Below are 15,107 nucleotides of genomic sequence, written 5' to 3'. Positions count from 1 at the left end.
GGTCCTGAGACATCGCCCCGGGGGGTGGGCCGGCTGGGGGGAATGGAGGGTCCTGAGACATCACCCTGGGGGGTGGTCTGGCTGCATTCCCTTCTCCAGTCTCCTTGAGGTCTCAGGTGCATGCATGCGTGCACACACACACACACACTCGGGATTTGGGGTTCACACCCAGAAGCACATGTGACCAGTGTGATTTCCAAGTCTCTGAGTCTAGGCCTCAGAAGTGCAACCCACCATACAGGATCCAGCACCTTAGTCCCCACACCACCTGCAGGTCCCCATCCAGGTTTAGTTTTTAATGTGACTGTACTATCAAATAAATTTGAAATTTTATAACTCTGATGTTAGTTAAATTAACTAATATAGACACTATAAAATAGTATATAAGCATTAAAAATAACGATTTACATAGTACAGAGTTTTCTGGGGTTTTTTAGAAAGGTTTTTGCTACAAGGTGCGAGCACTCGCCAAGAGAAAGAGACAGAAAGCAACCCAGCATGAGTTTTAAGCCACCAGGTTCAGGACTTGAACAGCGGTCGACTACGTGGGAGTTCAGCAACATAACCATTATGCCATCTGCTGGTCCCATAGTAAACAGTGTTTTAATATATCATAGAAATGTCCCTAGATTTTAAAAAGGTCACAACATAACACTTATAATACTGTATTCATATAAAATTTGTACACGTCTATGCTGAAATAAACTTCATATGGGCAAATATCAAGGCTGGGCCCTTGATGATCAAGTGCTATTCATTAGGAGCTAGATCCCACAAAGCCAAATGCAGTTCAAATCCTGGCCATCCTGGCAGGCACACGCGCTTATGTGGCCAAATCCTGACAGGGTAGAGAAAAAGGAAGAAGGATTGTGGGCAATCGTGCCCCATGGGGGTGGGGAGTTCTCTCCCTCTCTAGCAAGCTCGTACACCCGACAGCAGTTGTTTTTTAAATTTCTTATATTTAAAAAAATGTGAAAACGAGAAACTGCAAAACATTAATAAAATAAAGAAGTTAAAGTTACTGAGTAGAGGGGGATATCTGGAGTAAATTTGGCTTTCCTGTATTTTCTCTTATTATTATACTTATGACCAGAAAAAGGAAGGTTTTTTTGTTTGTTTTTCTTTTCTAATTTGCTAGAAGGCATATGCACTCGCCAGAGATACGCAGAGAGAGAAGTAAGAATGCACCCCCTGGGGGGGACCAGCAGGTGACATAGAGGTTAAGGTGCTGGATTCCCACATAGTCAACGAATGTTCGAGTCTCGGACCTGGCAGCTTGCTTTCTCACTTTTCCTTTCTCTCCTTCTCTGTCTCTCTCTGGAAAAATTAAAAATAACAAAAACAAATAAAATTAAATAAATAATTCTTTATGGAAAAAAAAAAAAAAACAGCATCCCCTGGAGCCACAGATAGCATGGTAGTTAGCTGCTGGACTCTCACATAACCAACCTAGACCTAGCAGCTTGCTTCCTCACTTTCCTCCTCTTTGGTGAGTGCAAGTACCCCATAAAAAATTTTAAAATAATAAATGAAATAAAATAAATAGCAATTTTAAAAAGAAAGAAAGCATCCCCTATGGGGGATGGTCATGCTGCAATCCCTTCTCTTTCATTTCTCATTTCAAGAATTTGGGCATTCATGCACACACACTCAGTAATGTTTTTCAAGCTGCCAGGTCTGGGACTTGAACCATGCATTCGGCCATGTGAGATCCAGCCAACTTAACCACCATGTCACTGGCTAGCCTGAGAAGCTACTTTTACAGCTAAAAGAGTATGTCTGGATCTTTAACATACAAAACACATAAAGTAACCAGAGTCTACAAGTACCCAGAACAGAGCATCTGCATGTCTGAGCTGGGCAGCAGTAACAGAATAGTAAGGCAATCCACAGAAATCTCCAGTTAGATTTACTTCAGAGACACTGATCATGTCTGACTCCTCCCTTACTCTCAGCAGGACTCAGGAGCACACAGAAGTTTGGAAAAGTGTATTACTCTCGTTGTAATTTATGCTAACGTAAGAATACAGTATGCTAATAATGAAGCAGTTACTTTAAAATTCTCCCTTAAGACAGGATTTTCTTAAAGAATTATTTTACCTCATTTATCATTATTTTTTATTTTGACTAGCAAGAGAGAGGGAATGGCTACACCAAAATCCCTTCTCCTCTCTTCCCTCGGGATTTGGGGAACACACGCACGCACGTGTTTTAAGCTGCCAGGGCCAGGACTTAAACCAAGATCGACAACGGAGAGTCCAGCGACAGACCCATTACGCCATCTGCTGGTCCCAAGACAGGTTTTTTTCCTAAAGAAGGCAAATCAAACTCACAGGTTTCAGAAAGGTTCTAAAAGTCTTGTGCATGTGTGTGTGTGTGTGTGTGTGTGTGTGTTTTCAACATCTTTCCAAACTTTTTACATTTTGCTATAGGGTACAAGTGCTTGCCAGAGAGGGAGGGGGGGAGGGAGCACACACACGCACCAGGATGGTTTTCAAATCACAGGTCCAGGACTCCAACCACACGGTGCACCATGGGGGATCTAGCCTCCTTAACCTCTACACCACCTGCTGGTCTCTGAAAGTCTTTTAACAGTAAGTGTATTTAAAATTGTTATTCCTGAGGCCAGCAGGTGGCACAGTGGTTGGGGCTCTGGACTCCCACATGGCTGGTCACGTTTCAAGTACTGGACCTGGTGGCTTTCTATGGCTTGCTTTCTTACTTTTCCTTTCTCTCTCTGTCTCTCTCTAGTCAAATAAGAAAAACAATAAAGTAAATAATTCTTCAAAAATAAAGATTTTAATTGCTGGAGCCTGAACCTGTTGCTCACATCTTGGAAGACACAAAGTAGCCCTAATGTGACGTGGCTAGCACCTAACGCCAGGAACCTGAGCCAGAGACCCAGAATAAGGAACAGACGTCCCGTATGGCTGATAAGATGGTGTGTCACGGGCTAGCCTGAGAAGCTACTTTTACAGCTAAAAGAGTATGTCTGGATCTTTAACATACAAAACACATAAAGTAACCAGAGTCTACAAGTACCCAGAACAGAGCATCTGCATGTCTGAGCTGGGCAGCAGTAACAGAATAGTAAGGCAATCCACAGAAATCTCCAGTTAGATTTACTTCAGAGACACTGATCATGTCTGACTCCTCCCTTACTCTCAGCAGGACTCAGGAGCACACAGAAGTTTGGAAAAGTGTATTACTCTCGTTGTAATTTATGCTAACGTAAGAATACAGTATGCTAATAATGAAGCAGTTACTTTAAAATTCTCCCTTAAGACAGGATTTTCTTAAAGAATTATTTTACCTCATTTATCATTATTTTTTATTTTGACTAGCAAGAGAGAGGGAATGGCTACACCAAAATCCCTTCTCCTCTCTTCCCTCGGGATTTGGGGAACACACGCACGCACGTGTTTTAAGCTGCCAGGGCCAGGACTTAAACCAAGATCGACAACGGAGAGTCCAGCGACAGACCCATTACGCCATCTGCTGGTCCCAAGACAGGTTTTTTTCCTAAAGAAGGCAAATCAAACTCACAGGTTTCAGAAAGGTTCTAAAAGTCTTGTGCATGTGTGTGTGTGTGTGTGTGTGTGTGTGTTTTCAACATCTTTCCAAACTTTTTACATTTTGCTATAGGGTACAAGTGCTTGCCAGAGAGGGAGGGGGGGAGGGAGCACACACACGCACCAGGATGGTTTTCAAATCACAGGTCCAGGACTCCAACCACACGGTGCACCATGGGGGATCTAGCCTCCTTAACCTCTACACCACCTGCTGGTCTCTGAAAGTCTTTTAACAGTAAGTGTATTTAAAATTGTTATTCCTGAGGCCAGCAGGTGGCACAGTGGTTGGGGCTCTGGACTCCCACATGGCTGGTCACGTTTCAAGTACTGGACCTGGTGGCTTTCTATGGCTTGCTTTCTTACTTTTCCTTTCTCTCTCTGTCTCTCTCTAGTCAAATAAGAAAAACAATAAAGTAAATAATTCTTCAAAAATAAAGATTTTAATTGCTGGAGCCTGAACCTGTTGCTCACATCTTGGAAGACACAAAGTAGCCCTAATGTGACGTGGCTAGCACCTAACGCCAGGAACCTGAGCCAGAGACCCAGAATAAGGAACAGACGTCCCGTATGGCTGATAAGATGGTGCAAAGACCAGCGACTATAACGTCTGGTCAGCTCGTTAACTTTCTAGAAGTAAGCATCGCACCAAGTTGCCTTTCCTCCGCCTTAAAGCAAAAAATGAAAGAACCAAAAGAAGCTATGAATGCACCTTGAAGTTAAAATCTGATGAACGGCAACAGAAAGGACAGTTACTCACTGTTAGTACTTAATTTCTACACCATCAATATTAACTTTCTGAAAGAAATTTCTGTTCAGTACTGACAACGCATTTACCTTGTGAATATTTAAAGATGGGCTTTTTGACGTTATGACAAATCTCATGGCATACCTTAAAGTACACAGTTTACGTAAGTTACGTAAAATGCATGTTACATATGTAACAATCACAGTCTCAAAGGAGTTGAAAAAGATATAATAAATGTGGGGAAAAGACAACAGATGAGAAGCTGGGAAAGAAACAAGCAAGAACAGGGAGCAGGCAGACATCGCCTCGTGGAGACCTTAGGGCACGAGCCCAGGGCTGGAAAGGCTCGGGGACGGGAAACAGCAGACAGGAAAATGAACAGTACGAAGAAAGCTAAATGGACCAGCAGGTGGCGTGGTTAAGGCACTGGACCCCACGGCCAACCACAGGGGTGTGAGTCTCAGGCCTGGTGGCCTGAAAAACACGCCATGTGCCTGTGCATGCGTGCCCAGACTTTTGAGACAGACTGCAGCGTGGCCATCTCCCTGGGGGCTGATTACTCACTTTCCCTCCCTCCCTCCCTCCCTCTGTCTCTCTGTCTCTCTGTTCTCTGTTTCTCTCTCCAGCAAGTACAAGCAAAAATCTTACCAAAAAAAAAAAAAAAAAGGAACCTAAATGAACGAAGAAGGGGGAAAAAAATCTAAGAAAAAAACTCATTTCATTTATGAACTCAGCCCAAAAAGGTAAACATACACATAAAACTCACCTGGTTTTCCTCCTGCACAACTCTATACTGTTCCTTCCAGACGGTGATCTTGGAAGCTTCGTCCTTCCTCAGGGCTCGTTCTTTCTTCAGCTCGGGGCTCCAGAAGGTCTTGATGCTATTCATTGACGAGCTCAGTTTGCTCTCCTTTACTTCCACATCCTTCCGCAAGAGGTCGTTCTCCCTTAACACCTCCTTCAGCTGCGTCTGCAGGTCCATGATTGTGTTATCTCTTGCCTGACGGAGAGAGTGAGGTACAGTCGATGCCATGCTCACGGGAGGAAGGTGATGCTCCCCAAATGCTATGGTGTCACTGGCAACCCCACTGCTGGCTATGTTGGGGCTACTGCCCATGGCAGTCATCCTTACACCGTAAGGCAGACGTCCCCCAGAGCGGCCAAGCGTCATGGTGCTTTTTGGTGTTTCAGAACCCACATTTTCATGGTCACTTAGGTACATAGGGCCAGACGTGGCATAGGCAGCATTTAAGGACTGTATATTCTCCATTGAGAGGGTTTTTCCACCACCACCTCCAACACTGCTTCCAGAGCTCCCTCCTGTGCTATTGGTTCGACGATGGCCCAAGCGAGGGGACCGTGGAAGCCGAGGTGAACGCCCAGGGCTCTGGTTGCTAGGTTCCACCTTCCCAACTGAGCGAGCACTGCCATACATGGTTGCAACTTCGGTGCCAGGAAACGGTATAAAGCAGAAAAAAAATGGAACTCCGTGAGGTCTGTCGATGGCTATAAGTCAGCTTAAGGCTAATCAGAAGTAACAGGTCCTTGTGTTCAATCTTGGAGAAATATCTTAGGCCATATCTGTAATAGAAAGATAACACATTAAATCCTCCCAATAGTATTTCCCATCTCAGAAACTTAGTATTACCCTCACTTGAAAAAGACCCCCTTTCTATCATCTATTTACTCATGCATTCGACATGTGATTACACCACAATGCATCTCACAGTGAACACCATTTTAAAAATATCTTACATCTTACAACTGAATAATGAAAACATAAAAGAGAAAAAAAGAAACAAAAAGGTATAAACATTGACAATGAAGAGATAAAACTCAATGTCTGAATACATGATTTTTTCTAACTGAAAATTCAAGATTATCAACTAACAAATTAGAACTAATCAAGAAACTGAGGTTTGTCAGACACAAGATCAATATATAAATATCAATACCTTCATGTACATGGGTAAGAGCAATTACAATATCCCATTTTTAATTATAAAAATTGCTAAATCCTTGGGTCGCCTGGTGGCACAATGGTTAAGGTAGCTGGATCAGTCAACTGCGCAGTGAGTCTTGGACCCAGAGACCTTGAGAAACACCAGTCGCATGTGCATGCATGCCCGAAATCCCAAACAGAGAAGTGGAGAAGGGACAGCAGTACGGCCATCTACTACGGGGGCTGCTTTCTCATTTTCTTCCCCTCTCTCCCCCCACCCATTCCCCTGCAAGTATATGCACCCTCTAGGAAACAAAACAAACAAACAAAATAGGAACCAGCAGATGGTGTAATGGTTATGTCGCTGGACTCCCACGTAGCTGACCGCAGGTTCAAGTCCTGGACCCGGTGACTTATAACTCACGCCAAGGACATGTGCATGCGTACCCAAAATCTCAAGAGGAAAATGGAAGAGAAAAGATTGCTGCGTGGCCATTCCCCCAGGGGACGATTTCCTGCTCTCTGTCTCTCTGTCCCTCTCTGTCTCTCCGGGGAGCATACACGCCGTATAGCACCAAAAATAAATGAATAAATAAATAAAAAGATAAATTAAGATAGACCTAGCCTAGATTTCTGCCATTTCCTAACATCATCCTTCCGAAGAATTTGTTTAGGTCAAGTACAACAGGGAACCAGCACTTAGCGTAATGGCTATGTCGCTGGATTCCCACGTAATCGACCGTGGTTCGCGTCCCAGACCCGGTGGCTTAGAACTCACGCCGGGCACGTGTGCATGCGTGCCCAAAATTCCAAGAGGAGAATGGAGGAAAAGGGATTGCAGCGTGACCACCCCTCCTGGGGGGTGATTTCTTACTTTCTATCTCTATGTCTCTCTCTGTCTGGCGAGCGCATGTGCCCTATAGCGAAAAAAACTCTCAAAAAAAAAAAAGTACAACAGACGTGTTACACAACACTTTCTGAACACCCACTGTGGTGTGTGATTCTTGTGCTTCTTCATGAAAATGCAGTCCAAGTCAGTCATATGGTCAAAAACAAGACTTTCAGTGACTCTGTGGTGTAGTCAAACTCAAACAGGCGAAAAATCTTAAACAGTGCAGTCTCCACCTCTACACCGGTAAGCCAGTCAAGATGGACCTGAACCTTGAAGGAAAGACTCCACCTCCTGCCCCATCTCATAAGTGGCAATGGAACCTCAAGCTCGGAAACTGCGATGTTCTGCTAGTGTAAACCATGCCCAGAAATCCATTTCCAGGACTAACCCCACTCGTTAAGTGAAAACCATTTTTCGGGATTCATCTGCACTGTACAGCAGATAACAAGGAAGGCACTCCATTATTACTGTTCAGGATTAATTCTACCTCAGGATGAAAGAAAGTGATTTTTCTTCTAATTAATATAAATACTGCTTAAATTAAGTGAGCCATTCATTATCTGGAATCCTCTGAATGACAACAAAAGCTAATGCTGGGTTTTACCATGTGCCAGGCTTTACGTTAAAAGTTTTGTAAGCTTTAATATTTATATCAAATGTAAATATAGAAATACTACGTAATATTCATTTATGTCATACTTCATATTAATAAGGGACACAGGTCCTGTCAACTCCATTTTAAAGATGAACAAAGATGAGGTTCCTAGGGGCTTCCTGACTCATCCCAGCCACACCACTACTAAGGAGCAGGGTCAAGACTAGCCGAGGCGGCCTAACTCCAAATCTCTGGAGCTCTTGGCTCTTGTGCCTGACCACCGTCATCTGCTAATGCTCACGTCCAGTCGTCCACTGGCGCCCAAGGCTCTCGCAGTTTTACGACAGTGTGTCCTGCTAATCTAGTACTAGAAATCCCAAATTTAGGACACATATTCAGTTTTCCCAGATGTAAAACCTCCTGTAATTACATTCCTCTTTCTATTAATTAGGAGAAAATCTTTTTTAAAAAGGTAGTATGCTTGGGGCTGGCAGATGGCGTGGTGGTTTAGGGCGCTGGACTCCCACATGGCCAACCATGGTTTGAGTCCCAGACCTGGCGGCTTGCTTTCTCACTTTCCTTCTCTTTCTCTCCAGCTCTGTCCCTCTCCTGTCAAATATAAATAAATAAATAAAGTTAAATATAATAATTCTTAAAAAAAAATAGTAGGCTAAGGAACAAAATAAGTAAACACAAAATAAAAATAATCAGAAATTCAGCCTCCGAGTCCTGACACTAGAACATTAAACTGCCCATTCAGAAAAAAAGAACTACTCAGTGAGTTTTATGCAGACTTCACCAAATCACAGTAAGTAGGCTGAAATTCAAGACTAAAATTCACATCAAGGTTTCAACATGAACAGGTACACTAAATATTCAAGTCACCTTCAGATCTAAAAAGGCAGTGGCACGTAAAGTCTCTGTTATTATCAGAACTATAATCGCTTATATTTTTTTAAAAGTGTTTAATTTATTATTGTTATAATTATTATAATTCACCAGAGTGTCAGAGAAAGAAAGCGAAAAAGTAGGCTGCCAGGTCTGGGACTCACACCGCGCGGCCACACAGGAGTCCGGCATCTCCATGGCCACACCCCCTGCTGGTCCCCATATTCACTCATGGAACAAAGGCAGGAAATTCATGGGTACTGTGGAAGCCTCCTCAGCTTTTAATCTCCTCAACTTCAGGGAAGACTTGTGTTTGTTTTCTACCTTGCCAAAGGGTGCACGCATGTGTGAGAGAGGCAAAGAGAAAGCACTCCCCATGAGGAGTGATCATGCTGCAATTCCTCCTCCATCTCCCCCATACTTAAGGATCTTGAGCACATATCCACTATGCTTTTCTGAGCCTCTAGGGCCAGAATTCTAACTGCAGTTGGCTCTGTGGGATCCTGCACCCTTCAACGGCCATGCCCCCAAGCTAGCCCCAGAAAATTATGTTTTAATTCCTGGACCAGCAGGTGGTGTGGTAGTTAGGGTGCTGGCCTCCCACACAGCTTTCCCACTCTCTCTCTCTGGTGAGCACACATGCCCAATAACAAATTAAAAATAATAAATTTGTAAAACTGAAAATAAATTCATTTAAAAAATATGGCAGACAACCACAAAATAATAATTCTTGCCCTTTAGACATTTGGTCAAAAGATTTTGACTGGTAATAGGTCATACAGTCTGACTCCATTAACATAAGAGGCTAGAACTAATTTATTATGACAGAAAACAAGTAAGTACATGTCTGGGGACAGCACAGAGGAGCAGAGAGAATTGTGAAGGTGATAAAAATGTTTTTTATCTTGTTTGGGGTGATGGTTTCACAGGTCAAAATTCAGGAAACTACATACTTTAAATATGTGCGATGTGTTGTACATAAATTATGTCATAAAAGTTTGAAAAAAAATAACTTCGCATATTCCAAACTGCCTTGCCCTGGATTAATAAAAAAAAAAAAAAACACCTTTATTGATTATATTTCTGGAATTCTGATTGCTGCTTAAAAAAACCATTCAGCTGTTCAGTTTGACTTCAACCTCAGCTGAGCCCACCATGTTCTTCCCAGAGTCTAAGGCCCTTAGTTTCTTATCCAGTATTTGTTACGGTGGTCACTTCAAACCTTTGTACTCTGCCTGTCACTGTCAGCAAATAACCTCCTATCATGGACTGAATTGTGTCCCCTCATGTACAAAATGCATACAGTGAAGTCCTAACACCCATAACTCAGAATGTGACTATATTTGTAGATACGGTCTTAAAGAGTTAATCCGGCAGGTGGCATGGTGGTTAAAGGAGCTGGATTCCCACATGGCCAATGGCAGTTCTAGTCCTGGACCTGGCAGCTTGCTTTCTCGCTTCCCCTTTCTCTCTCTCTCTCTCTCTCAGGTCAAATTTTAAAAAATAATAATAACAAACTGAATTAATTACATAAATAATTCTTTAAATGAGGTCTTTTTATTTTTTTTTAAGAGATTTTTTTTTTTGAGAGGATTTTCGCTATAGGGCGTGTGAGCTCACCAGACAGACAGAGAGAGACATAGAGACAGAAAGCGAGAAATCACCCCCCAGGGGGGATGGTCAAGCCGCAATCCCTTCTCCTCCGTTCTCCTCTCAGGATCTTGGGCACGCACGCGCCCAGCATGAGTTTTAAGCCACCGGGTCCGGGACGCAAACCACGGTCGACTACGTGGGAGTCCAGCGACATAGCCATTACGCTAACTGCTGGTTCCCGAGATTTTTACTGTAGGGCACATGTACTTACTAGAGACAGAAGGTGAGAAATCACCCCTCGGGAGGATGGCCACACCACAATCCCTTCTCCTCTGTTCTCCTCTCAGGATTTTGGGCCCACACTCACACACTTGGTGTGAGTTTAAGTCACTGGGTCCAGGACTCAAACTGTGGCTGAATACGTGGGAATCCAGCGGCAATATTACACCATCTGCTGGTCCCATAAATAAGGTAATTGAGGTAGGCCCTAATCCAGTATGACTGATGTCCTTATGAGAAAGAGATCAGACCAGACATACCCAAGGACCATGTGAAAATACCATAGGGGAACCAGCAGGTGGCATAGTGGTTAAGGTGTCAGACTCCCACATGGCTTACTGCAGTTTGAGTCCTGGACCTGGTGGTTTGAAACACACTGGGCACCTGTGCATGCACACGTGCCCAAAATCCCAGGAGGAGGGTGGAGAAGATGGGATTGCAGTGTGGCCATTCCCCTAGCGGATGATTTCTCACTTTCCCTTCCACTGTTTCTCTCTCTCTTCTCAGGCAATGCCCGCAACCTATAGCAAAAAGAAAAAAAAAAAAAAAAAAAAAAAAACAGAGGAAGATGGCCATCTACAAGCCAAAGAATGAGACTTCCAAAAGAAGCCCTCCCTACCAACAAACACCTTGATCTCCAACTCTGGCCACTAGAATTCTGAGACAGTACTACTTTCTTTAAAACAAATAAGATAAATAAATAAATAAATAAATAAATGGGGTCTTAAAAAAGTCAATGGGAATTATATATTTATGAGAAAAAAAAAAAAAAGATGCAGAGATTTCAAAAACATTCTGTACCAAAAAGGACCCTGGCTAGCCGGCAACAGCGATGCCCACAGCAGGGATGGGGCCCTCTGGGGCCCTGCAGACTATGGCACCCAGGCAGTGCGGGAAGGACAGTGACCAGGAGGAGGAGGAGACCGGCGAGGGGCGCAGAGGCTGAAAAGGCAGCCAGGATTTGGGGCACATATGCACACATGCCCAGCAGGAGTTTAAGCTGCCATGTCTGGGATTCGAACAGCAGTCAACTACGTGGGAGTCCAACAAGGAATCAGCAGATGGCGCAATGACTACATCGCTGGACACCGACATAGTCGACTATGGTTGGAGTCATGGACCTTAAAATTCACGCTGGGCATATGTGCATGCATGCCCAAGATCTCAAGAAGAGAATGGAAAAGGAGGAACTGCAGCGAGGCCATCCTCCCTGAGGGGTGATTTCTCACTTTCTTGCTCTCTCCCTCTCCAGTGAGAGCATAAGCCCTATAGCAAAAATCTCTCTTTAAAGAAAAAATCATGCATAGATAATCCCTTGCTGTCTTTCTTCCCACCTTAGTTCAGGCAGAATGTCTCCCACAAAGAAGGGCTACGAGAAGAGCCATTCTGCCCTCAAGGAGGTGGTGACTCAGGAATATGCTATCAACATTCATAAGGCCATCCATGGCGTGGGCTTCAAGAAATGTGCCCCGCAGCCACTCAAAGAAATCTGGAAATTTGCCATGAAGGAGATGGGAACTCCAGATGTGTGCATTGATACAAAGCTCAGCAAAGTTGTCTCAATCAAAGGAATAAGGAACTCCATGTATCATATCCATGTGTGGTTGTCCAGAAAACTTAACAAGGTTGACGATTCATCCAACAAGCTCTACTCTGGTGACCTATGTACCTGTTACCACTTTCAAAAATCTACAGTCAGTCAATGTCGATGAGAACTAGCTTATTTTCAAATTATTTTATAGAGACAAAAGAGCAAAATCACGCACACACATAAACATATATTCTAGAACCCGGACCTCCTTCAAATTCTGTTTATACATGATTTTGTATGTGTGTCGGGGGAGGGCGTCCTTGCAGCATGCATTATCTTATGAACTAGATTCTTTCAATACAAAACAAAACAAAACATGTTTTTCATGCCTCACTGGATCCTAGTACATTCTATTTCTTAAAAAAAAAAAGAGAAAAAAAAAAAACATTCTGTACCAAAATGAACTTTTATTTCTCCATGAACTTTCCATTTTTAAAAAATATTATTATTATTATTTAATTTGCTTCAGGGCATGTGCGCTCACCAGAAGAAAAAGGTGAGAAAGCAAGCCACCAGATCTGGGACTTGAATCACAGCCAGCCATGTGGGAGTCCAGCACCTTAACCACCACGCCACCTACCGGCCCCAACCTCTCCACGAACTTCCTAAAGCACCCTTGTATTCTCCCATTTTAAGCACTTCTAACTTTCTGACACTCTTCTCCCTCTGTTTCTTTATTTTTCCCTTCTCTAGTCCTCCTCCTCTGTTTATTCTTCCCATAAGTTTCTGATCTCCAGAGTTATATGAGGAACTTCAAAAAAAATTTGTGTGAAATGAAATTAGAGTAAGAGAGCTTCTTGGTGCAAAAATACTTGAAACCCATGCACAGTTTTTTCATAATATGCTCTTTCCATGAACTTCAAAGACCCTTCGTATCTTCATCCCTAACTGATTCTCACACTACAATATCATTCTTTCTTTTAAAAGAATTATTTATTTATTTAATTCCATTTGTTATTTTTACTTGACCAGAGAGAGAGAAAGGGAAAACGAGAAAGCCAGCTGCCAGGTCCGGGACGCAAACCCCAACTGGCCATGTGGGAACCGAGCACCTTTAACCACCACACCACCTGCCGGCCCCTACAATATCATTTTGAGGACTGATTCTTCCCCATCCTCCCCAGTTTACCATCTGTGCAATGAAGACTCCAAATGCACACACACTCAGTCCTATCCTCATCTGTCAGAACCATACAGCCCACCGCCTAACATCTCTGGTACTCCTCAGTGCCCTCATACTCACCGTGCCCCCAAGAGAAACGCCACCTCTGACCGCCCTACTCCAAACCAAACCAAACCCGCAGCAGCGAAACAGAATGTGGGGGTGGACACCTCTATTCAATGAATGGCAACAGCTGCCAGAAGCTGAAGCCCAAGAGTCACTCTGGGTGAGTGCACCGGACTGAGTCCACTACCTCGGACTCTTCCCTCTTACGCACCTTAGACGAGCCTTTACAAGCCCCCGGCAGGAATTTCTGGGTAAATTAAACCCTCTATAAGTTTCACCTGACCCTCCTTCATTCTCATGACTAGATAATGGCTGATGCCCACTGGCCTTTGATAAGGGAAAGGCTAAGAATCTCCAACCTGGGCCTCCTGACGCCAACCAGGTGACTTACTCCACCCCGAGTTTGGCCTTATTATTCAGCTCCTCTGCCATACCTTTAAAAAAAGCCTAGTGGGAACCAGCAGTTAGCGTAATGGCTATGTCGCTGGACTTCCACGTAGTCGACCGCGGTTCGCATCCTGGACCCGGTGGCTTAGAACTCACACCGGGCGCGTGTGCGTGCGTGCTCAAGATCCTGAGAGGAGAATGGAGGAGAAGGGATTGCGGTGTGACCATCCCCCCTGGAGGGTGATTTCTCGCTGTCTCTCTGTCTCTGTCTGTCTGGCGAGCGCACATGCCCTATAGCGAAAACCTCTCCAAAAAAAAAAAAAAAAAAAGCCTAGTTACTGCGGTAGGGCGTGGCACCTGCAGCTGTGAAGTGGGAGGATCACTTGTCTGCCCGTCTGGAAACCGCCGTCTGGTGTTACACTTTCCTTAAATGCTCTTCGGAGCTGCCAGCTTCATTCTGCAGTCTCATGGTATCATGAAACGTCTTCAAATCCAGAATCTCCCTCACACCTTTTATTCAGGAATACAATTCTGATGCACGTGACCGCTACATAAGCTCTGAAACCGGCCCTCTGCTTCCAGTCCCAGTTATCGAGGCTTCTGCCCTCACACCCACCTGGCCTCTGGCAGCTTTCTAACTGCCTCTGCCTCTAGGCTCCCAGGCCCCAGTCATTGTCTGTCTGTCTGTCTGTCTGTCTTTCTTTCTTTCTTTGAGAGGTTTTTGCTTTAGGACGCGTGCGCTCACCAGAGACACAGAGAGACATCACCCCCCGGGGGGATGGCCACGCCGCAATCCCTTCTCCTCCACTCTCCTCTCGGGATCTTGGGCACGCACACACACGCGCCTGGCATGAATTTAAGCCGCTGGGTCGGGAATCAAGCCGCAGTTGACTACATGGGAGTCCAGCGACATAGCTATTACGCTATCTGCTGGTCCCGCAGTCAGTGTCTTTCAAACTCAAGATGAAGATGCAATAGTAGATCATGAATGTAAGTTTGGCAGACTGCAACCAAGCTTGGTTTTTGTTCAATCTTAATAAAACAAATGCGACGCACAGCTTACTTTCAGACAGCAGCGCACCACAGACGGCAATGTGGTCAAGGGCTGTGAACAGCCTAGGGCCTTCCTCTACCCTACTTACCACTTAACCTATGACTGCTTCACACAGGAATCTCCTGGGCCAGACGTGGAAACCGTATTACTCACGGCAGAGCAAGTATGCGCGTGTTTGCACCAGCTTCCTTCAGCCCCGAGTCCCACAGGGTGACATGGAGGGGTTCAAACAGATGCTGCCATTGCAGTGGGTCTGCATCATGGCTGAGAATGCTGAACTCAGGGAATCCAAGTCCCCATTACTATCCTGTCAGTAAGTACTGAGTTGAGCCTGCTCCCTA

The 15,107-nt window shown here is 44.4% G+C and overlaps 1 protein-coding gene and 1 pseudogene across 3 annotated transcripts in view; one reads left to right on the top strand and one right to left on the bottom strand.

Moving 5' to 3' along the window:
- Positions 1 to 5,894, bottom strand: part of ERC1 (ELKS/RAB6-interacting/CAST family member 1) — a 501,445-nt gene extending 495,551 nt beyond the window's left edge. For all 3 annotated transcript variants that reach the window (XM_027766230.1, XM_027766231.1, XM_027766232.1), the window contains exon 1: positions 5,084 to 5,894. In XM_027766230.1, coding sequence (XP_027622031.1) covers positions 5,084 to 5,752 — 669 coding nt within the window. In that variant the 5' untranslated portion in view covers positions 5,753 to 5,894. The remainder of the gene's footprint in view (positions 1 to 5,083) is intronic.
- A 5,961-nt stretch (positions 5,895 to 11,855) lies between these two features.
- On the top strand, positions 11,856 to 12,225 carry LOC102499140 (60S ribosomal protein L31 pseudogene; annotated as a pseudogene).
- The last annotated feature ends 2,882 nt before the right edge of the window (positions 12,226 to 15,107 follow it).

This window comes from Tupaia chinensis, unplaced genomic scaffold, assembly GCF_000334495.1.
Source record: "Tupaia chinensis unplaced genomic scaffold, TupChi_1.0 Scaffold141530_1, whole genome shotgun sequence".
Classification (NCBI taxonomy): Eukaryota; Metazoa; Chordata; class Mammalia; order Scandentia; family Tupaiidae; genus Tupaia; species Tupaia belangeri.
The sequence above is the reverse complement of the archived record's forward strand: the minus strand, read 5'-3'. Positions and strand labels throughout refer to the sequence as shown.